Genomic DNA, 23866 nt, shown 5'->3' on the forward strand with positions numbered 1-23866 from the left:
CCCCAAGGTATATATATATATATATATATCACAGGATACAGATATAACTACCGCTTTAGTTCTAATTTACGTAGATCTCGTATTGTAAGGTGAAAATATTTCTGCCATTTACTGATTCAACAAAGGTGTAAAATTGGAAATGCAAGAGCTACAATAGAGCTGAACCGCCAGGGGAGCACGTGTTCATACTCATGTGACAAATATGGGATATCTCACAAGATTGGTTTTCCAAATTTCCGTGATTATTTTGTTCTATAAACCCACGTTCTTCGTCCAGATTGTCCTTGTTCTTGATCTGGATATGCAGTTGCACAAAGTCATAGCATTTAACATGTGTTTTCTCCCTATAATTCACAATGTCTTGAAAAATGCTTCCGAAATAATTTGAAATTCCAGGATCTGAACTTCTCAGATTCAATAGGCTCACCATAGAGGGAAATAGTGCACTCAGAGATCCATTTAATGACTACTTAATCAATGGTTTGAATATTTTCCTTCCCCATTGACGGAAATCAGAGTCTGGATTCTTGAGAAAGTTACAACGGGTGACAAATACACGTGACGATATTACGACCGTGCTCAATACCTGGCCAAGATAGCTTCGATTTCAATAATCTCTTCCCAAATAGCGGTTTCATCTAGAATGGTTCCAAGTTCGTGCCCAGACGCAACCAATATTTGAAACATCATCTTCATTTTACCGGAAGTGAAAGTTGGTGTAAACTGGACGCGAAGATTTCTCCATCTGTTTCCAGCAAGAAGAATCAAATGGCCTGAATTTGGTTTAAGCTGTTCTTGGAAACTGGTGAACTCTTTAACCAGAAAGTTTTTTACAATCACTGGGTCACGGAAAATGAATCCAGGTTCTGTGAACATGTATGTTCCTCCATATTTCTCACCGTCTAGCTTTTTGTTTACTGTAGATCTGCGAATACAGGTCATGTAGGTTTTCTTATGAATATGTGGTCTCTGAAATTTGTGAAGGGGGTTGTCGGTTCGGTTTAAGACACCTTATTTCCTTCCAATAGAAAGTACTTGAGGTAGAGGTATGCCACTGCAAGGAGACAGGCTACCAGAGCCCCCGTATCCAAAAGAACGGACGCAAAGAGTAATCCAATATTTTTGTAGATAAACTTCAAGTCACATCTACAGGATTTAAGCCAAGCAAATTAATTTCAACGGATTGACAGATTGACAAGGATACTTAATAACTGAGGGGATGTTTTCGACGTCATATCTGCAGTATCTTCAAGAAGATAAGTACGATAAAAGTGTTACTTTGGTTATAACAAAGTGGGTTACATGTAAAGAATGTCAGAGTTGCTCTGCCAGAAAGAAGAAGAAACCATAAAAAAAAAACAGTAACTGATCAATTCAAATTAATTTTATAAACATTAGGCAAAATATGTCGTTCTCATTTTAGAGTGTAATACGAGTATCAGGCTCCTCGGGTTTACCCAACTAATATTTCTGAGATAATAAGTGTGTAGATGTGTTTGTTAAAGTAATGTGAAACTGGTTAATGTTTATGGTAATATTTACTATGGCACTCAGTGGAGTAGATGGTGACCTTATGGTCGGCAATCAAGAAAAAAGTCCAGAATGAGCAATTTTCTCAATTCACTAGAATATTACCTTGTGATATTATCACTGGTCTATAAAGTAATATTGGCCGAGGTATATCATGAAAGGAAACAATAGTAGATTTCCGTATTTTGTGTTTGTGATAATTTCATTATATAAATATTTTTATCTGAATACTTTCCTAGGGAAGGAGGATATGTCGAAACACTTCAGTCCAGATGCAAGTCTTCAGGGCAAGATGCAGATCGGAGACCTAAATTGAAAACAGAAGTTATAATTTCTGAGCCTCGATAATTCGTGTTATTAGTTGATTTCAGATTCATAGAGGAAAGGGCGTAAGGCAAACGATAAAGTTTTGTATGAAACAGAATTACACTCTGTGGTCCAGTGATTGAGACTAGCTCTTTCTAAGGGGCCCAACTGAGTAGGTTTAACCTTCCCTATTCACCTGAAGACGGAGACAGATCCAGTCTCCGAAACGTCGTGGTTTTTTGTCTTTTATATACCGGACGATGGGTGAAGTCCAAAATAAGCCAAAAGAAGTACAGAATTACACTTTATTCATTCATTACATAAATCCATACCATGAAAGAATTTTTCTTTGTAATTACTAAATTCCGACATCATGGGCTGAATAAAACACGGATATAAGTGGAATAACGGGACTTCAACTGGAATGCAAACTAAGATGACCTTTTGAACCTCAACTCCTGAATGTCGTGGAGGAACCAGCGACATGTAGGCGACTTAGAAGCCGGAAATAAACCCCAATTCAGTAGTTTGTAGCGATATTTGCGATTACACTCACCATTTGGTAGATACATAAAATGTAAATACTCGTAGAAGAATTCGAAAGAGTCGACGACACACTACATGAAATGAAACAGAACATACAAAATCAAATAAAGGAAATGTATGCGATAGAATAATGTCTGACAATAATATTATTTAACGTATAGTATTAAAGTCTCAAGGATTGATAGATTAGTGGTCTCAAGTGTTGATACAGTTGGAACGAAATATTTCTTGAAATACAAACTTAAAAGTAAACACCTAAACCGCCCGTGATCTAACATTTGGTACTGAGAGTTTCTAGAAACTTGATTTGATGCTTTCGCAGAGTTCCGTCTTCAGGCGTATAACGGCAGGTGATGCGTGGAAAGTCATAAAACGTTCTAGAGGAACATGCCGCCTCCTTTCTGCTTGCTACCTGCTTCGTACCGTTTTCCGCCTTGGATTATTCTTCGACCCTGAAATTGAAGCGGTACCTTATTCGAAAACGCCAGTTGATTTTCAGTGTGTTAAACGGAATTATGTATATTCCAAATAGTAGGACTTTTCGCAACCGCCGCTAATAAAATTGCAAATCCTCCATTGATATAGTGGTTGTTTTACCAGGGTCTGTCACCAGAACCTCGTTTGGGGAACAAAGCGCTTGTGTGTGTAATATGAAGCTGAAGATGTAAAGGGTTCGAGAGATGCGTACTTTTCTTTCCACAATTCCTAATGGAGCGCATATGTGTTAGGTCAGTAATACACGTACATCTTTGAAAATTAGGCAAAACTAATGCTACATAGAGACGTCAAAAATTCCGTGGTTTGAGCCCGTAAGCGAACTATACCGACAGAGTGACCGCCGCTTGTCTGCGAAATTAGGGCCAACTTTAGCGGATAGAGGGTGTCGTATGGTCCGCGCAACGGATCCCCACAGCCGTTATTCCCGGTTTTCTAGACCAGATCCGCTATTTCCTCGAAAGAGATCCCGAATTATCCTTACGAGGCTGAATGTACCCCGTTCCAGACCTTGTAGCACGGAGAATCGCACCCGAACCTCTGGATCTATTGCCAGGAANTACCCCGTTCCAGACCTACTATTTCTCAGAAAATCTGGTAGCACGGAGAATCGCACCCGAACCTCTGGATCTATTGCCAGGAACTCTGACGATTAGACCACAGAGGCGGTCTACGTAGAGACGTCTATTCAAGAAAATGTATGGAAGCTCGAGACTTCAGTACGGTCAGATGCTCGCGAGCTGCCACAAACGGGATCCTTCCAATTCGCCGGAGATTCCAGTAAGATGTAACTTCGCCTCGAGTTAGAGTTGTCTATGAAACTCTGTACGAAGTCAGAAAAATTTAAAACCCTGCGGTGTGTGCTGTAAGAAAACGGGCGTCTCATAATGTGTAGTGACAAAACAGAAGGCATAAGCTAAAATTTCGTGAGAAATTTTGTTTCTTGCTTCTAACATCCGGTTTCCCATCTAGACATTCTCGCTGACCAATACGTGTCTTCTCTTATTTGGAAACGACCCAGCATATTTCAACCAGTAAAACGACTCTAACAATCGGACGTTTCTCTTCCCCGCCATATACAGAAGGGTTTGGGATACTTTCTGCCCTCTATGCACTTGTTACCCAGCTCATACCGGCCTTAGAGGAAACTGGCATCTGGCATGCTTGTCAGCAGTGGCTGAGACGTTTCCTTCAATCCTTTCTACGTTACAAGAAGTAGTACATAGGCATATGACAACTTCAATTTGTTCAGATTTCTTTAAGAGAAAATTATAAAGTATATCCATATTGAAAAGTACATATATATATATATAAGTGTTATATTCATATTAGACCGCTTCTGTGGTCTAGTGGTCAGAGTTCCTGGCTACAGATCCAGAGATCCGGGTTCGATTCCCGGCGCTACCAGATTTTCGGAGAAGTTGTGTGTCTCAGCCTCGTGAGGATAACTGAGGAGCTACTTCAAGGAAAATTAGCGGCTCCGGTCTAGAAAACTGAAATTAACAGCAGTGGGGATTTGTTTCGCTGACCACGCGACACTCTCTATCCTCTAAATTTGGCACTAACTTCGCCGAGAAGCGGCCGTTGCTCTGTCGATATAGTTCACTTGCGGACTAAAACCACGGAGTTTAGTCCTTTAATTTAGATTTATATTCATATTTCTACATTTTTTATTACGTGTAACTGAACAGTTGCTCGCTTATAGTGCTTTGTATTTCCAGGTATCGTATTAAAGACCTGACTTAAAGAACGGTTTAAGATATAGCAAACTACTTCGTTTCGTGCTCCCGGTTTACACAGAAGTGTTTTATGTCACGCGCTCCTTAATCTGCAGCCACAAGCCACCAAGAGGTGAGAGTGTGAATAGTTTCCTATCAAATACCAACGGAACTGGAGTTTTCATGCTCACGTTGAATTGGTATTTGGATAAAAGAGAGACAATCCCCACCTTGGATTGCATCAGCCCGAACCGCATTCCTGCAAAAAACGCAATTTTAACTTCAGAAGAAAGGAATGTCGTGCATTAGTTTGTACTATTTCTTCTGGTGGGATCACTTTTGAACCGTGGTAGGGAACAATAACATATTTTCCTCTTCCTTTTGTATTTCTTTATGTTACCATGAAGGCAGACTGCTCTCGAAGCACTGATCCTCCAACAACTCACTCCTAACACATGACTGATTTGGCTTTGAAATGGATATAAATGCATAGAACCATGCCTGATTTTTTAATAATATTTTATTGAGGAGGTGAAATGAATTTCTTTTTCCTTCATTATTATTTCTCCAAAAACTGCGAGCATTATGTGATGCTGGAAGGCCCTAACTAACTGTCTTCACAGCGCCATAGCTCAAGCGTTTAGTCGTTGGCTTCCCACAGCGGCGGCCCGGGTTCGATCTCGGGTCTAGTCAAGTGGGATTTGTGGTGGACAAAGTGGCGCTGGGGCAAGTTTTATCCGAGTACTTCGGTTTCCCCTGCCAATCTTCATTCCACCAATTGCTCCACAATCACCCTCACCTATCATCTGGGGCTGGTAAAATAGGCCAGAAATGGCCGCAGTACAAGGGATTTAGTCCAACCCCACTAGAAATAATAAAAAAAAACTGTCTTCACAAATTGTGGTTATTCTCGAAAGGTCAGTAGTTGAACAGCTGCTCAAGGACTTCCTCACAGTTCGTCGAACCCAAAGGTTATCTGCCATGGGCACTGGGTCTTGTCCTAAGGCAGGTCGATGGAATCCATATCAGGCATTATTACTCCAAGTAGTTACTATAGAATTACCAGGACGATGGATAAAGTCCAAAAACCTAACATATCAGTGGATTATTACTCCAACATCTTAATATTTCTGTCTTCTCTATGTGTACAAGTCCTAAAAACAATTCGTATTTTGTTTCTTGATTAAGGTTTTGTGTGCGCTACTCATCTCTTCCCTTAGTACTGAAGTCCTTCCCAATGTATGCCCATAGTTTTGATCATCCTAAAATACTTAGGTGACTCAGTAGTCATGGGTTTGCACATAAAGTTCCCTTGGTTACTTGAAAAATATGATCAGCACTTAACATAATATTTTGTTAGACTGAACGTACCTATGCATATCCTGGGACCCTCTCCGAAGGGCAGATACACGTAGTGGTGCCTCTTCGCCTTTTCCTCTTCACTGAATCTCTCCGGGTCGAATCTCTCAGGGTCAGGATAATACTTAGGGTCGTGATGAAGGGCCAAGACGGGTATAACCGTTCGGATTCCTTTCTCCAGGACAATATCCGTGTCAGGTATTTTGTAGGCTTTGGTACATTCACGGTTTAAGATCTGAACTGGTGGATATTTCCGAAGAGTTTCTGGAAAGAATATTCAAAGAAAAATTGAATGCACTGTATTTCAGCTGTATTATACTTATAGATTTTCAGATGGATGAATCATTATTGCCACCAGAGGAACAGTAACCATCAATCACCGTTCTGTTCTCGAACCTGTGCATTATTACATACTGTCACGTGTAGGTTGGTACGCGTGACGAGAGTGACGGGTTCTATTTCGGATGATTAGATTTATCAATATCTTGTTTCAACCTCTCACAATGACACTTAAATACAGGCAATAGAGCGCTATCGCTTATTTAGACACACACTGATCCTCTTCTGGCACCACAATTAAAACGCAGGGACTATTACAGTCTCACTGAATCACACATTCCAAGTATTACATATAAATAAATTCTTCAAATCACTCATTACTCCTCTGTCCAAATCTGTACTCAATTAAACTTCACAATTCACGCTCTATTCTCTTCCTTGGACTCTCAACTGCTGAACTCTCCTGGACTCTCCACTTTGTCAATGTCGCTTAAAAACTGAAACTGATTATATCTGTAGCTGTCGTTATACAGCCTCCACACAGACAAAGCAGAGAACACAGCTTCTATTGCTGAAACGTGTTTACCAAAACATTGCACATCAGCTGTCGCTGCGCGGAACCCATATAGAGCCAGTCACATGATTGCTACCTCGTTACTCGTAGTCCAATGGCTCGGTTTGTTGTCTAGCAACGCGCTATAAATATTCATCCTATTGTTAAGTGCGCTTATGCGTGGACATGCTTATCGCGTGTTCTCCCGTTAAGTGTAGAAGTTGGAACACAGAGTGTGAAGTGTTGTATAACTAACTGACTGTACCAATATTATTTCACGTATCTTACGCTAGCATTCCAGCGGAAGAATTTAACTCACTGCAGACAATGTTTTCATATTCCTGTCAGCACAACACTATTTCCAGCATATGGAGTTTGTCATCTAGGTTATATGTTTCGGCATATGTTTGACATATTCACGTCCGATTTTTAGTTACAAATATTCTGTCCTACATTTGGCGCAAATTTTCCATGTAAATCGATTGGATTCACTAGTACGTTATAACCTATAAACCACATTATGGGCTGTAATGAATATGTTCTTTAGAAAGAAGAGTAGAACAATAGAACTTATCATATTTGCAGTTATAGTGTGTTCAGAGCCACAGATTCAAATAATTACAAGGAAAATTCACGCTAAGTACATAAAAGAAGAGTTGTAAGTAAGACCCTGACTTTGAAATAGCGGACATGTGCTGAAACATCTCGCCCTGTACAGCAAACTCCATGTGGTGGAAAGGTGTTGTGCTGAGAGGAATATAATTAATATTATCTACAATGATTTGTAAAGCTGCGTGGAACCAGATGAGAGTAACGCAAATAAGCAATGAAAATGGAAATTAGGTTATACATAGATAATTGTAACAGGACAGGACACTTAACTGACAGATCGATTGAGTGACAACCCCTATGGGGCAGAATGCTTCTCGAGAACGTGATGAACACTCCCACCAAGAAATATTACTCCATTTATTAGACCCTAAGTTCGACAGAATTCACAAGTGCTCACCTCTAGCACCTATCGTGATCCACATACTCTTGCCTTGTTATTTAACAGACACATCTTGCCATTTCCTCCATGTACGCCTACTTCACCAAAGCGATTGTTTCTTTTTAGACTTTCAGGCCAGCATTGCATATATATTTCTTATCTACTCAGTACTTATAGATCTGCTTCCATGTCGTCCTCTCTGATTTCATCTCCGTAATAAACTTTGATGAAGAGTGAAAATAGTGACATTCTTCGTCATTGAAGGAAATTGCACTTTCAGTAATATAAGTAAGCTCCTTGGATTTGAAATAAAACTGGCTCCCCCGTGCTCACATCTGAGAGAAAAATTACGGTATACGAGTATTCATGAAATAAATTTTAAACACAGGCAACACAAATAGAAGAGATGGGAATACTTTCTTGCAAACAGGTTATGTTCGACACTGACGAATGCGTGAAGAAATGACTACAGCTATAACGATAAGAACTATGTTGCCAATTTATGTTCCTTTTTCAGAAAAATTTGAGCGCCTCTGTGGTCTAGTGGTCAGCGTTCCTGACTACAAATCCAGAGGTCAGGTTTCAATTCCCGGCGCTACAAGATTTCTTCTGAGAAGTAATGGGTCTGGAACGGAGTCCACTCAGTCTCATGAAGATAATTGAGGAACTATTTCAAGGAAATGGCGGCTCCGGTCTAGAAAACCGAAATTAACGGCCGTGGGGATTCGTTGCGCTGACCACGCAACACCCTCTATCCGCAAAAGTTGGCACTGAACTTCGCCGACAAGCGGCGGTCGCTCGGTCTGTATAGTTCGCTTGCGGACTAAAATCATGGAGATTGTTTTGTTTTTTTTCCAGAAAATTATTAACTCTCTGTCAAGGGTAAGGAAGCATTACCTGCAACAACTTTATCCAAGTGCTCCATCTCTTGGATGGCTTCGTAAGTAATCTTGCCTTCATGTTTCTTCAGCACAGTATCGATCTCTTCCCGGAGACATTCCTGTATGTCCTGGTGCAATGACAGCTCGTACAGACAGAAAGTCATGGTGTTTGACGAAGTCTCGAAACCCCCAAGAAAGAATACGAAGGCCTGGGCCGCCAAAGAGTTCATCGACAAACCTACATTAATAAAGATTAAATGCATGAGCAACACGGAACAAAGCTTCCCACCTATTACGCACGGAACCTAAGGTTATATCTGCACATAAGTGAGTTGACCACAGCGAAGGTTATCTGAAAACTGTAAAAATGTCCAATTCTTACTTTACAATTATAGTACACTTATCTATCGGTAAAGTAACGGAAATGATGATGTTCAGGAAATTTACTGTTGTCTAAAGTGGGAACCAGTGGATCTAAGAAATGCATTTATGTGTGAAGGGTGGTGTTCTAAACGTTAAACCAAATGGCTTGTATAATTACCACATTCAATTAAGGGTTAGTTATTTAAATATAATATTAATGAGGATAAGAAAAAAATGTGACTCGAGAGTACCCATGATTAATAACTCTACGATAACTTCTTAAATTTTGACCAAAATATACATCACAGGACACAAACTTAATGACGGCTTGAGTTCTGATGTAGATACATAATTTATAGTGAGGTTAAACATATCTGTTATTTACTGATTTAAGCGAAAATGTAAGAGTATAAAGGACATTGTACGCTACAATATGAACGGGGGCCAGTATCAGAGAAGTTTGGGTTTATATTCTGTTCTCAATTTATTAAAAATTAATATACATTACTTCACTTTGTTTTCGGTACTCAAGATTTCAGGTTGGAGATTTTTAAGAGATGTAGCTATTAAATCATGAGAAAAGAAGACATATTGAAATAAGTATATGAAGGTGTAAGATTTGAGGCTTTCACGGCGGTGACTATGAAGAAAGCAGTCTTCTGGGATTTGGCACCGTGTATATGTGGTGTTAACCGACGTTTCGGAGGAACGTATCGCCTCCATCTTCAGGGTAGAAGAAAAAATATATAAGAAATCTGCAAGCAAAGAGACCGTGAGAACCGGTAAAAGCAGACTGCGAAACGTCGGTTAACACCACATATACACGGTGCCAAATCCCAGAAGACTGCTTTCTTCAAGTATATGAAGGTAATAAGATCAATATCATAAAGATATGGTAGAATGCAACTTTGCTATCTATATGCAGAGTACTTTCGACAGAGTCAAGTACATTTTTCTGGTTGAAAAACTCATTGCTTCAATAGAGCTGATCAGTCAGAAAAGAGAAAATGGTTGTATATATTTATACGTATGTACCAAACTAAACATTCTCACCTGACGTCTTCTCAAACTTCCCATGGTCATTCTCCTGTAGATAATCATGCTCTTCATCCACTTTGCCCTCATTCTTGATTTTGATAAGCAGTTGCAAAAAGTCATTGCGTTTAATGTTGTTTTTCTCCCTATAGTTCACGGTGTCTTGAACCATACTTCGAAAATATTTTGAAACTTTGGGATCAAACACATTCAACTTCAGGAGACTTATCGAAAAAGGAAATATTGCATTCAGAGTTTCAATTACTGACGACCTTATCGAGGATTCGAAGATTTTCCTTCCCCATTGACGAAATTCAGCATCTGGATTCTCGAGACAATTACATTGGATGCCAAATGCACATGACGATATTACGTCCGTGCTGTACCTAGCCAAGATATCTTTGATTTCAATAATCTCTTCTCTACGGGCGGTTTCTTCTAGAATGCTTCCAAGTTCGTGCCCACAATCAACCAAACCTTGAAACATCATTTTAATTTTACTAGAAGTGAAAGTTGGTGTCAATTTTACACGAAGATTTCTCCATCTTTCTCCAGGAAGAAGGACCAAGTGGCCAGTAAGAGGTTCAATCTCTTCATCAATGAAGAAGCCACGATCATGGAAGCTGGTAAAGTCTTTAACCAGGATATTTTTTATAATTTCCGGGTCACGGAAAATGAATTGAGGTTTCGTGAACATGTAAGTCCCTCCATAGTTCTCACCGTCTAGCTTCTTGTAAAGATCCGCGAATACATATCCTATAGGTTTTCTAATGAATATCTGGTCTCTGAAATTTCCGAATGGGAATGTTGGTTCGATGTAAGGAACTTTCCTTTCCTTCCAATACGAAGTAGACCTCTTGAAGTATATGTATACCATTGCGAGGAGGCAGGCTGCCAGAGCCCCCACATCCACAAGAGCGTTCTCAAATAGAAACCCCATATTTTTAAGTAAACTTGAAGTCGCACCTGTAGGATTATATCCAAAAATATTATTTTAGACAGACTGACAAGTTTCAAGGACACTTAGTAATTGAGGGAATTTTTCAACGTCATATCTGCAATATCTTCGAGAAGTCAAATACAATAAAAGTGAGTAATTTTGATATTACTAAAGTTGGTTACTGTAAAGAAATTTCAGAGTTGCTCTGCCATCATTAAATGACAGAAGAAAACACAGAGAACAGTGACTGATCACAGAATTACTGGGGTTTTGGACTTTTCATCGTCCGGAATTCTAGGTAATAGAGGACATGACGTTTCGGAAACTGGATCTGTTTTGTCTTCAGGTGAGAAAGGAAGACGCCTACTCAGTTCGCTCCCTTAGAAATAGCTGATCTCAATCACTGTAAAACTCCTGCCAAATTTACCCAGCTATTTCAACATATAGGGGGCAAGCGGTAGCGTAGTTGGTTCAGGCACTATGCTACAAGCCGGAAGGTCGCGGGCTCAAATCCCGATGAGGTCATTGGATTTTTTTTAAATTGACATAATCCATCCAGCCGCACTATGGCCCTGAGGTCGAATCAGTCTCTAACAGAAATGAGTTCCAGGAATTAATTAAATAATTTTCCTGAGGAGTAAAGCGAGGAAGACTGACAACCTTACCGCCATCTTTGAGCTGATTATCTAGATAATGTGGGACCCTCAACCTCCCACAAACCTATCGGCCTCCACGGCCTGTTACAGGGCTAGCTCCACCTGTGTCCCACCTCATCTTTATACTGCATGCAATAAATGTCACACATAATTCATTAATCATATTGCTGTTATTTTCAGTGAACCTGCCCTGTAAATTCTTGTTACATTCTGTGTGCCTGTATGTCCCATTTTTACAAGTTCCGTCCTGCTGTCACTAAGAATATTGTGGGTCGCAAATTTTTCCCTGTTGTTTTCATAATTTACAGGAAATATGCGGTTAGCGAAATTTAAATTTCGTTGTCTGTGTATTTACCGCCATATGATTATATTTCAAAACATGAATGCTAAGAATACAGCTTAATCGAGCAAACTAGAACCCCCAAAAAGGAGCATTTTTATTTCATTTGTTCACTTCATGCATTAATGTGTTTCATAATATGGAGCAATAAGCGATACAGTGCACTACTCAAGGGCATTGACCAGAAAATGTAACAGAAATAATAATTTACTTACGCGCGAATTATGTGGCCGTTTCCTGTGTGTTTTAAGAGTAGAGAAATTATTGTTGTTTTGTGAAATAAAAATTTTAAATATTGGGTAGAAGTAATACCTTTCCAAAATGGCTTTAGTATCTTTAAATCATCTGCTTACATACAACATCCATTTTGTAGATGATTTGCTTTGGTCACGATGTGCAGTTCCACTCAACGCTGTCTGTCCCGTTTTTGTTTCATGTACTGTCGGTACCTCCAAATCTCATGTCCGTTTTTCTAAGTTTAGGTATTTTTTCAGATTCTATCAAAGTGTAAGACAGTGATTACCCTTTCGTAACAAGCTGTTCAATCTATGATGTAGAATTTAAACCTTATGCCCAAGCCCAAGCTGCAGGCTATAATTTGTATACCCTCCGTGACCGATTAATCAGTATATTCCCAGTTTCTATATCTTGAAGGCCTTCGCATCATTCGCAACGTAAAGGCACGTCAAGCCATGATGACCATAAGGGACCAAATTATAATGGTACACAGTACATCCTTAATACAGACTCTTAAATAACGAAATAGGAAATGAAGCAATAAACAGCAAAATCTTATAGCCTAATAAGATTTAAGTTTAACACTTTCTTTTGGAATATATTTTCCGTTATCAAAGAAGAATAATTGCCCAAATATTGTTACCCAAATCACAAAATGATAACGGATGAAGGTATGTGATTTATTTAAAGACACTGTCGGTAGTTCACAATATGAAGGGTCGAGAAGAGGAATGCGTACTGAATAATGCATCATAAAGAATGGAGTAATTTCTCATGGCGTAACTGGCTGCAGAGTGAGGAAGGATATTAACAAACAGAATCAGGAGAGAAAGCAGCCCATGGCGAGTCGACTAAGGGGAAGGAAACTTTCTCACGCAACTGCGAACTTCTGTCTGCACTTGATCACGAGGAAGCAATATCTAGCTCACTTCCTCGCATCCTGTTTCATGAAGATCCATCATAATATCATCCCCCCTTTCATGCTTACGTCACCCCGAGTTCTATCTCCTGTTCAAGCTTTCTTATAAAAATTGTTACGGATGCTTCATGCGCACTACATTCCTTAAAATATCAAATCAGAGTAGGAATCTCAGCTGTTGTTACATATAAAATTGAAGTACAAAGAAAATGAAAGTATACTGAAAGTATACTGAAAGTATAATATTAAATCACAAAGTGTTTCACTGTTAATGTGAAATAAATTCGCTTCTAACAAATGCAGATATGACAGTGATCAGTATTACCTGTGCAAGTATCTCTCTTGAAGTGGTGATTAATGCCATCTGAAGCCACAGTGTGATATACGCTGATAACGGTCACGTGCACTAATACTTTCTTATCTCATTCAGATAAAGACTGATGTGCAGGATTCATGGCGCGTCCTGTAGCTACAGAGAAGGCAGAGGGCAAGAGCACTATGTTCTGGTCTCGTTCAGAAAAAATAATGACATAACAGAATAAATTTATTTCATTGCAAGAATTGCAAGAAAATTACATAACTCGTGATTATTCTTCTTATCGCAGACGAATTAATGTCGTTAGTAATAACATGGGGAAGCATAACTACGGTCTCTCTCTACATCTTACGTTCTGAGCTAGTATTCGCCTTCCTCAAACCTAACCGAGTTCTAGTTTTATACTAATTTACGCGGTTTACTGATAAGAAAAGCAGCTAATTTCAGTTGTCCTCATGCGCGAATTGTTTCTTTTTAATTATTTATATAATAATATTATAAAATATTATTAGGGATATTTTCTTTCGTCAGAACGAAATCTGATCCTATCGTATAAATGCACGATTATTATTCTTCTTCAAGTATCAATGTTGGCAGGATGAGTATAAGTCGTGAGTTTGTTGGATTACATTCGTCGTGCTTTACTTTAATGTAGAATCTTGGTATTTTTCTAAATGTTTGAGAAAAACCACGAAGGTGCACACTGTACTGTTTTTATCCTTATCCGTATGTGATAAGTTTTATTGCCATTCCTCCTTTGCACTTCCCTTTTCCTTCATTTATCTTTTGAAGAGTTTCAGAAGAACTGAATATATCCAGTTTAACTGGGCAACAGATAACATTTTACACTATCAGGTTTTTCTGAACCAGGATAGTACGTAGACGAACTGCTGTATGTTCATCAATTTTACCTGAGGGCCCCTAGGGTGAGAGGTGTCACAAGTTCAATCCAATTATAAGCCATTAGTTAGGGTTCCCCTCTTTTCCTGTGTACACTAGTGTACCTCAGTAATGAATTTGATTTGAACTTCACTTATATAAAAACACTTTATTTATTGCACAGGGGCACTTTATTAAATATCAATGAAGACTTTGCATCATGAGCGTGTTTAACCTGCGTCTTCACTCTATGCGGAATGTAGAATGTGGCACGCATGGGTGCCATATACAATCCATTCAAAACTGGCTTAAAACAGCCGCTCCGAATATATTTCTATAAAATTCTAAATTATTTGCTTGTTAAGTATGCTATCGGTATAAGGAGACTGCAGTCTTCTCAACGATTCTTGTATCATTGTGTCTTCTGTAAATTTCTGCGTTAATAGCTTTCATAAATTTATTTCTGGGCTTTTGGTTATTTTTCTGCTGTAAGCCAGAAATTACTCCTTGTTTGAAGAGCCCAAAGTCCCCGAAACCATAGTTATCAATAACGTTCAATACAATTTCTATTAAATTCTGTATTACACATAGTAAGCAAATCAAAAATGCCCATAATTTTTACATAATTTCCTTATTAAAATCCAAATTTGTATACATGTATAAATACACATAGCAACGCGTAAATATTCACCAAGCAATCATATTAATTGATAATTAATAGATTTGGGGGAAATCATCGTTAGTACTTGGTGCCTCATATACAATTTTGTCACAATTATAATCCGAAGACTGCCGCCATTAATTAACTACCGGTTTCGTTTTGTGTTTTTTGTACCCGGTTTTATTTAACAAATTTAAGGTTTAACAAAAGCTGTCGAAGCAGAATAATTTAAAGGGCAGTGAATCACGTCAATATATGTAGACGACAATTACATTCTGGTATTGGTTGAGAATCAGACATTCAGATTCCATAAAATATTGGGTAATTCTTGAGTAAAGTCACAACTGGCGGCTTCTCCAGACGAGTTCATCTCCACTAAGTTATTTAGATATTAAAGGGGTTGTGGTCTAGTGGTCAGAGTTCCTGGCTACAGATACAGAGGTCCGGGTTAGATTCCCGGCGCTACCAGAATTTTTCTGAGAAGTAGTGGGTCTGGAACGTGGTCCACTCAGCTTCGTGATCATAATTGAGGAGCCATTTCAAGGAAGCAGCGACTCCGGCCTAGAAAACCGAAATTGACGGCGCTGACCACACTACACCCTCTATCCGTTAATGTTGGCACTATTAATTTTTTTTTATTGCTAGTGGGGTGGGACTAAGTCCCTTGTACTGCGGCCACTTCTGGCCTATTGTACCAGCCCTGGATGATAGGCGAGGGTGACTGTGGAGCAATTGGTGGAATGAAGATTGGCAGGGGAAACCGAAGTTCTCGGAGAAAACCTGCCCCAACGCGATTTCGTCCACCACAAATGCCACTTGACCAGACCCGGGATAGAAGCCGAGCCATTGCGGTGGAAAACACGCGACTAACCGCTTGAGCTACTATTATTATTATACTATTATTACTAGGTTGGTATCCCATTAAAGCCATTTATTCCTCAATACAGGTCCCTAATATTCTTGTTACTACTGTTCGTTTCAACCTCACGAACTTTATCTTTCATACACACCTTCCTTATTCCTGAAATGCCTACTGGCTTCATGTCGTATGTTGTTCAGATCATCCCCCCTCCCTTTTTCCTTGAATCCTGTAACGATTGCAATTTGTCTTATTTACTTTGGTCTAATAATTTTAAGCTTTCTCCATCGAACCATGGCTTATGTTTCTTCAATTCATAATAGCCTAGATTCTCTTTGGCAGAAATTTTGATATTCTCTCTAATTGTTTCCAAAGCTCAGTATCCACCTCCGTATCTAAGTTTTCCTGAGCCGCAAATTCCTCCTCATGTTCAGTTCCTCTCACAAAATTCGTTGACATATACCATAACTTAGTCCCAAGGTGTTACAGAGGTCTTGGATGGTCAGTCTACGATCTTGCAGAATCAGATCCCTAACTTTCACGACATTTTCTGGTGTTTTGCCCGTTGACGGCCGTCCCGAACGATCGTCATCATCAGTCAATGTTCGGCCATTTTTAAAACGTTTATACCAGTTGTAAGTTTGTGTCTGGTCTAAACTGTTTTCACCAAAATCTTGCTTCAACATTTGGTGCGCTTCTGCAGCGGCTATCCCAAGTTTAAAACAAAACTTTATACAGACACGCTGTTCTCTCAAGTCAGCCACCGCAGAACAGCAAACTCACGAAAACACAACAATGGAAATACGTTTACCAACAGTAAAATAAACCACTCAACTTGACTCCGCTTGCCACACTGATTCAAGAACAGTGTGTGAGGAGACACCTAGCGATATTTCGATATACTCATAACCATTCGCGCGCAAATTTCAAATTTCGGGAACTTTTTCATTGCACCACGACTGCACTTTCTCGTCTACTTCACCTAATTTCTTGAGATTGAGCCTCTCCATATGAACTCCGTGCGTTGTTTGTTTCCACTACAACATGCATCTTCAATTATTCTCAAAAATCTCAACATGGACCCACTCAATTCTTTATATTACTTTATTGTGTCAATCACTTTCTTTTATCTCGGAATCGCCAGATTAGAATTTTCTGCGTACATTTTCATCCCATTCATACTAAAAAATACTTCTCAAGAAGTACAGTACACTTGCATAAAGGAACACAACCTGTTGTTGATGGACATAGATCACAGATAATTACTGGCCATTGTTAAGAACAGCGTCGTTGCAACTAAGAGCGTCTGGCTAAAAATACCAATAACTTTGACAACTTTTACAGTAAATTCTGCGGTTAGGTTAATATAACATCTATTACTTGGTAATATTCAGAAAAAAATCAGAGATATTACAGTGTGTTTGTGATATCTAAGCACGTTAACAATGTAAAATAAATGAACACACATCATTATTATCCTCCTCCATCAGCAACCACAACAGTGTTCAACATGTTTGGGTAACAGTTAATTTATAAAGAGAATCATCCTCATGTTGACAGAGGCGCGAGGCCCTGTGCTGCCGCCCTTCGTTGCAATTTGAGGGAGTATTAATTATAATTTAATTCCTGGTTATTAAAGTGCAAACGTAACAACCAAGAGGTCAATTACAAAGTTACCACAAGTACGTAGAAAGAAAGAACAAAAAACTTCCAATCAAAACATAAATTATGGCAGTTTATATAATAATATTAGTAATATAATAATAATATTAATAACAATAGTAATAATTCAATGAAAGTTCAAAATTATTATTGAAAAGTGAGAAAGAAAATAACAAAATTTCCAATGGTTTGCCATTATGCTGCGAGAAAGATTAATATTTATGCACATATATATATATTAATATTAATAAATTATAACGCATTATGAAATATGATTAAGGAGAAAGTTCTTGTCTCCGAATACATCAACGTCCCTGCAAACCGTAATAGTAGTAAAATCGCATCTAGCAGAAGAAAAATTTAACAAAGCAAAGTCTCTGATATACCGAGCAGGAAATCTAATCAGAATTTTCCGAAAGAGAAGAACATAATATGCAACCAAGGCAAATTTGAATAAGAAAGAGTGCATTGGGGCGATAGCACCTCATGCGAAATTTGCGCTATTATAACTACTCCAAAGCAAGAGAATAACAGTAAAGGACCTGATGAAAGAATCGACTAAAATATAGGGCCCAAAATTTCTGCTGGTTGCGTTCCAACGTGTTTGCATTGGTTGACTTAATGAAATTCCAGAGAGCGGAAGCGTATTGAAGCTCAGCTCTAACTGACGTAATATATATAATCTGTGTATACATATAAGAGATTAGAAGGTGACGATAGTGTTACGAACTGGACTCAAAGCATTATGGCTGACGTGGTTATGGAAATGAAGTTTAGTGGCTATAAGTATTTCCAGACTTATTATAGAGCTTGTCCTTGTTAAAGGAGGATTGGCGAAGTTTATATTCATAAATCAGTACGTTTATTTTCCTGGAGAAGGGTATAACTTTAGTTTTACAAATAATGAGTTTCATATAGTTAACAGTGTACTAAGCTTGTACAGGGTTAGCATGAGACTGTAGCAGATTGTAGTCTTCAGTTGGTTTGATGGCTTGGTAGATTTCGGTATCGTCAACTAAAAGCAGATACTTAGAGTATGAAACTGTATAATAAGTCTTAATAAACACAGTGAAGAGCAGGGGTTCCAGAGAGATCCCGAAGGAACGCCGGAGAGAGCTTCTAAAATGAAGAAAGAATATCAGAAAAACGGACCTGAGGTTTCCAGTTGGGGAGGTAAGTGTGAAACCAGTTTACATACCCACCATAAAGCCCAAAAGCACAAAGTCGAATGCATTTCTTAAATTGATATAAAAGGCATCAGCTTGTATCTGGGGGCCTACTGAAGTGGAGTAAAATCGACATAAGTAACCAATTTGGTGATGGTAGATTTAGATTTTGAGAAACAATGCTAATAAGGACCAATTTTAAACTTTAGATAATGTGAAACACGGCCATAAATATCATATTAAAGTAATTTCTGAAAAATTTAAAAGGGATATCAGTCTGCAATAGCTATGAGACGCAGTGTTATGTACTTTCTTGAAATAGGAATAGCTTCTGCTCTCTTCCATAGGGTAGCAAAATACCGCTAAGGTAAGCTTAGAATAAAAGTATGTTTGATGATGATGATGATGATGATGATGATAAATGACGTGTTTAATATAGCGGCAAGGATATTAGTACTTGTCTTTGCGAAGTGCTATCTTGGAAGCTTGGGCAGGAACCAGAGAGGTTAACAGCGATTTTTTATGGTATTTCTCAGTCCCTCAAAAAAATCCTGGATAATTTGTCGGTTAAATCACTACCGGTTCTTTCCAAATTTTCTCGGACTAATAAATCACCAGTCATCCTGTTGTTTGGTTCTATGTAATCTGGAGTACGTACTGACATCAAGGTAAAATAATTACCAGTCATCCTGCTGTTTAGTTCTATGTAGTCTGGAGTACGTACTGACATAAAGGTAAAAAAATCACATAAAGGAAATTGTAACATCTATAAAATTAGACACCATTGCGAGAGAAAATTATCGTTTTGTGGCTCTATTGGAACCTGCTTGTTATTTCACATAATTAATATGTTCTTGTTTCTTATGTGTTGGGGTAACTTGGAACACTGAATACCATAGAAATTAAATATGCAGTCTAAGGGTTCATCTTCCCTGACCAGTTGAATATTATTAATCTGGTCCAGAAATTTTCTCCTTTTATAAATTTAGAATTAAGTTACACTGATTGTGTAAGAGGGCTATTTATTCCTATCTTAGTTGGAACGGACACAGGGGTTCAGAGAAAATTCTCTTCCTCCTTACTGGAATGAAATCTCGATTTCCATCTCCATACTAGCCTTTGTATCGGCTGAGCTACCATGAATCATATACGAATATCTATAGGATGAAGTTTAGCACTGTATTGCATCTGTAAATAAATATACGCTTAGCTGTGTATACACTACACACAGTGGTGTTTACATCTCCGATAAAATACAGATAGCAAATTGCGTTGTTTTCTAGGAACGGCCAAGATTTTATAAATGATGAAGACATTTCTTGCTTTTACATGTGACGTCTGTGTTTTTATATGATAGGAAAAGAGCAAATCACTGATCACGTACAACACAGATGTGCTTTCCTGTAACATACAAAGAGTACTGATAACGTGTTACAAAAATAGTATGTGACGTTCAGAATGATATTCACATATTTATGAAACTCAAGACGAAGGACCGTTTCTTTATTGAAATTCACTCCAAAGTTTAACATCACATTTTCTCAGGCTCAAATATCTCAAGTAGCTATTAATAACTTAAACAGATTTCATATTATTTCTCAGTTATTCAAAACTTACATTTATGAGCACTTTATTTATATTGTGATGTGTAGAGTAGGTAAACAAGTGGGGCCAACGTGCTCAACAATAGGACGTCCAATGATAGGTAACGGACCAGTAAAAGGCCTCCTTAACATTAGAGGCTGTATTTTGTAGTCGTCCGTGCCGAGGTGTTATAAAAAAAACATATGGTCGCTTCTCGTCATAGAGGGCACTACACTAACAAGACTGTAACTGCCAAAGAGTAATACCATATTTACGCATGTATAGGCCGCGTGCGTGTATAGGCCGCAGCACAATTTTCAGACAGAAATTATAGAAAAAATAATTTTCTTGGAATATTATTTCAGGAGTAGAAATTATTCCGAAATTATGAATATATATATTTTTTTAAATGAAGTGTGATTTCGAATATTTCGAATATAAGCCGCACCCCAGTTTTCCTCTTGAATTTTTGGCAAAAAATGTGCGGCCTATACATGCGTAAATACGGTAAATATCTGGTCATGAGCCCCAAATGTGACTCGATGCTAAAACTGACTGACTGATCTTCAGTCCCATTGTGATTTTGATTTTGCGACCGAGTAGAGAACAATTGTCGGGAGTTGAGAGTCGAGTCTTCGGAATTGGCAGTTGCAGAAGAATGGCAAGAAGGGATCTGGGTTCTGAAAGGAAGACTTCATGTGTGATTTGAAGTTACAACGAGACTGTGATAAATCCGTTGCCAGGATACGACTAATGAAAACCGAGAACCCTATTGCGTGTGAAACTGTGAAGTAGAGAGTGTTTAGATCAGCAATAGCGCTGTATTTCCTGTATTCCCGAGTTGTGTGAATGTATAGGGGCAATAAATCCAATCATCCAAACTTACAAGTCGCCCCTACAAGTGACAATATAAATATCTTGGGTTTGTTTGTCTTATTTGAAGGGAATGTTTTAGACTGTAGCCATATTTAAAGGAAGATGCCCGTATTATATGCATAGCATTATAATATTTACGTAGAGTTGCCCACTTGTCGCAATTGGATATCTCTGATAGTATATTTAAGAACTAATTTGTAAGAGTGAACATGTAACAAATTTTGACAAATACTCTTATGGACATCGTCCATTTTCTGGTATATATTTAAAACACACAACATTAGATGTGAAATTATAAATTTTAAACATGTTCCAGACGATGGACAGTTCCCAACAGAAAGTCTTTGTATAAGGAATAGCTAATTTTCATAGAATTTTAGAGAATAGTGTACAAAATTCCTCTCGAATTTTTTTTCCCCTTGGCACTACAGCCCCAGTGGGCCTAGACCTACCTCCATGAACTTCTCCGTTTTTTTCTGTTTTTCTTCATCTTACACATTCGGTAGGACTCCTTGGGCGGGTGATCAGCTCGTCGCAAAGTCTCTACCTGTACACAAACACAGAAAAACGCACACACACAAACTAAACATCCATGCCCTGAGTGGGATTCGAACCAACGATCCCGGCTTCCGAGCAAGAGAAGACAGTGCATGCCTTAGACGGCTCGGCTACCGTGACCTGCCTCGAAATTTTAGTCTCCCAAATTAAGTAGAAACAGTACATTTAGCTCGCTTCTTAATCTGTAGCCACATTCCACCATCAGGTGACAAAAAGAATGTCTTTGTATCTATGACCACCGGAACTGGGGTTTTCTTACTCAAAGTGAACTGGTATTTGGAGAGAAGTGAGACAAGTCCCACCTTGGTTTGCATCAGCCCGAACCGCATGCCTGGAAAAGAAAAATTAAACTTCTCAAGGAAGTAAGACCTAAAAGTTTGTGACGATAGTACATTGCTACAAATCCCATGTTTTGGGATAGTATCCATCGTTCTTTCTTTTCTAAAAAAATTCTGTTTATTTTTAAAAATAACGTTTCGGAGACTGGGTTCTGTCCTCGTCCTCAGGTAAAACCTACTCAGTTGGGTCCAGTAGATAGAGCTAGTCCCTATCTTCGGAAGATAGCTAGATGGGAACAATCTCTATCTATTGGAACCAACTGGGTAGGTTTTACGTGAGGACGGGAACAGAATCCAGTCTTTGAAACGATGTGTTTTGAAAAATAAAAAAGACGTTTTTTAGAAAATAGACAGGACGATGGATATTGTCAAAAAATAATATTTCTTAAGGAAGGACTGTCCTCTCATGGTTTGCACAATTTCTTCGGCTGTGATGATGATCTGGAATCCGGACGAGATAATCAACAAATTTTTCATGCCCTTTCATATTTTCATGTAATCACGACGCCAGATGGCTCCCAATGAACTGATCTCCCCAAAGAAAGAATTCCTAACGCCTCTCTGAGCGGGCTTTAAGTGTGCTATTCTTTAAAGATATGAACTTCATAACTTTCATACATTTCATCATATATTTTTACTGTAAGAAATGTGGCATTATGTCATTTCGGAAAGTCAGACCTAACCAACGAACGTTAGCATTGCGAAAAGCCGGTAGAACCTAAGTAATTAACGCCACGCATCAGAGACCTTCCTGTTAAGCCAACAATGGTTAAATACAGCAGAAATTCACAATGATATATGGAACCCGAAGGCTCATTACCTTGTCACAAACGCCTACCTCTGGGCCCAGTTTCCAGCCCACACCATTATGACTAATATTAGTGTTACTACCCATAGGTCACGTTTCAGTTCTATACTAATATTCAACATCCACTTCTCATCTCTGTCACTAATACTATACTCCTACCCACAATATTCTCCAACTCTTATTTACCCTACAAACATTTATTGGCAAGTTTAATTTATAAACGTTATGATTTTGTGCTGGTATCAAATTGCTGTTCCGTCATGCCCATGAATTTAGAAAGTATATCAATTGAACACAGAAGAATAAACATAAATTTCATATTTTCCCAAAACTGATTATAATCTTGTGTCTGATTATTAATCGCACTGAGCTGGCACCACTAACCTCAAATTTGCTGCTTTTCTTATATGAATGGCAACATAAAGTTTCGATAGACTGAACGTACCTATGCATATCCTGGGACCCTCTCCGAAGGGCAGATACACGTAGTGGTGCCTCTTCGCCTTTTCCTCTTCACTGAATCTCTCCGGGTCGAATCTCTCAGGGTCAGGATAATACTTAGGGTCGTGATGAAGGGCCAAGACGGGTATAACCGTCAAGATTCCCTTCTCCAGAACAATATCCGTATCAGGTATTTTGTAGGCTTTGGTACATTCACGGTTTAAGATTGGAACAACTGGATATTTCCGAAGGGTTTCTGAAAAGAATAACCAAAGAAAGTTAATATGCAGTCTCCTTTTGTAACCATGTCCTTACCTTTATACAGAAAGAAGTAGCCTTTTTGTCAGAATGGAATCTTCTATATTTAATTCACTTATTGCTCTCGAACTTGTTTATTTTTATCTTTTCTTTCTTGTGTTTCAAAGCAGGAACATACAGAATCTTATATTTTGTAAAGAAGTGAATATTTCAACATTTATACGTGTAACTGACAGCTGGGCTCCAGATAAACAACAAGAGAAAATTATTAAAGCAACACAATTCATACGGAGGCGGTATGCAGCTATCTCA

The 23866-nt window shown here is 38.5% G+C and overlaps 2 protein-coding genes across 3 annotated transcripts in view; both read right to left on the reverse strand.

Moving 5' to 3' along the window:
• Nucleotides 1-4476: 4476 nt before the first annotated feature.
• LOC111867242 (probable cytochrome P450 6a14) lies at nt 4477-13667 on the reverse strand. The gene is made up of 5 exons (XM_023856914.2): nt 13474-13667; nt 10075-11022; nt 8675-8896; nt 5967-6218; nt 4477-4854 (listed from the first exon to the last, which is right to left on the reverse strand). The coding sequence occupies exons 2-5, from the start codon at nt 10994-10996 to the stop codon at nt 4685-4687; spliced, it is 1566 nt and encodes a 521-aa protein (XP_023712682.1). The 5' UTR covers nt 10997-11022; nt 13474-13667; the 3' UTR covers nt 4477-4684.
• An 8091-nt stretch (nt 13668-21758) lies between these two features.
• Nucleotides 21759-23866, reverse strand: part of LOC111867239 (probable cytochrome P450 6a14) — a 10595-nt gene continuing 8487 nt past the window's right edge. For both annotated transcript variants that reach the window (XM_023856909.2, XM_033752604.1), the window contains exons 4-5: nt 23301-23552; nt 21759-22040 (exon numbers count right to left, since the gene is read on the reverse strand). In XM_023856909.2, the coding sequence (XP_023712677.1) occupies nt 21856-22040; nt 23301-23552 (437 nt within the window). In that variant the 3' untranslated portion in view covers nt 21759-21855. The remainder of the gene's footprint in view (nt 22041-23300; nt 23553-23866) is intronic.

Source organism: Cryptotermes secundus, unplaced genomic scaffold, assembly GCF_002891405.2.
Source record: "Cryptotermes secundus unplaced genomic scaffold, Csec_1.0 scaffold1164, whole genome shotgun sequence".
Taxonomy (NCBI): Eukaryota; Metazoa; Arthropoda; class Insecta; order Blattodea; family Kalotermitidae; genus Cryptotermes; species Cryptotermes secundus.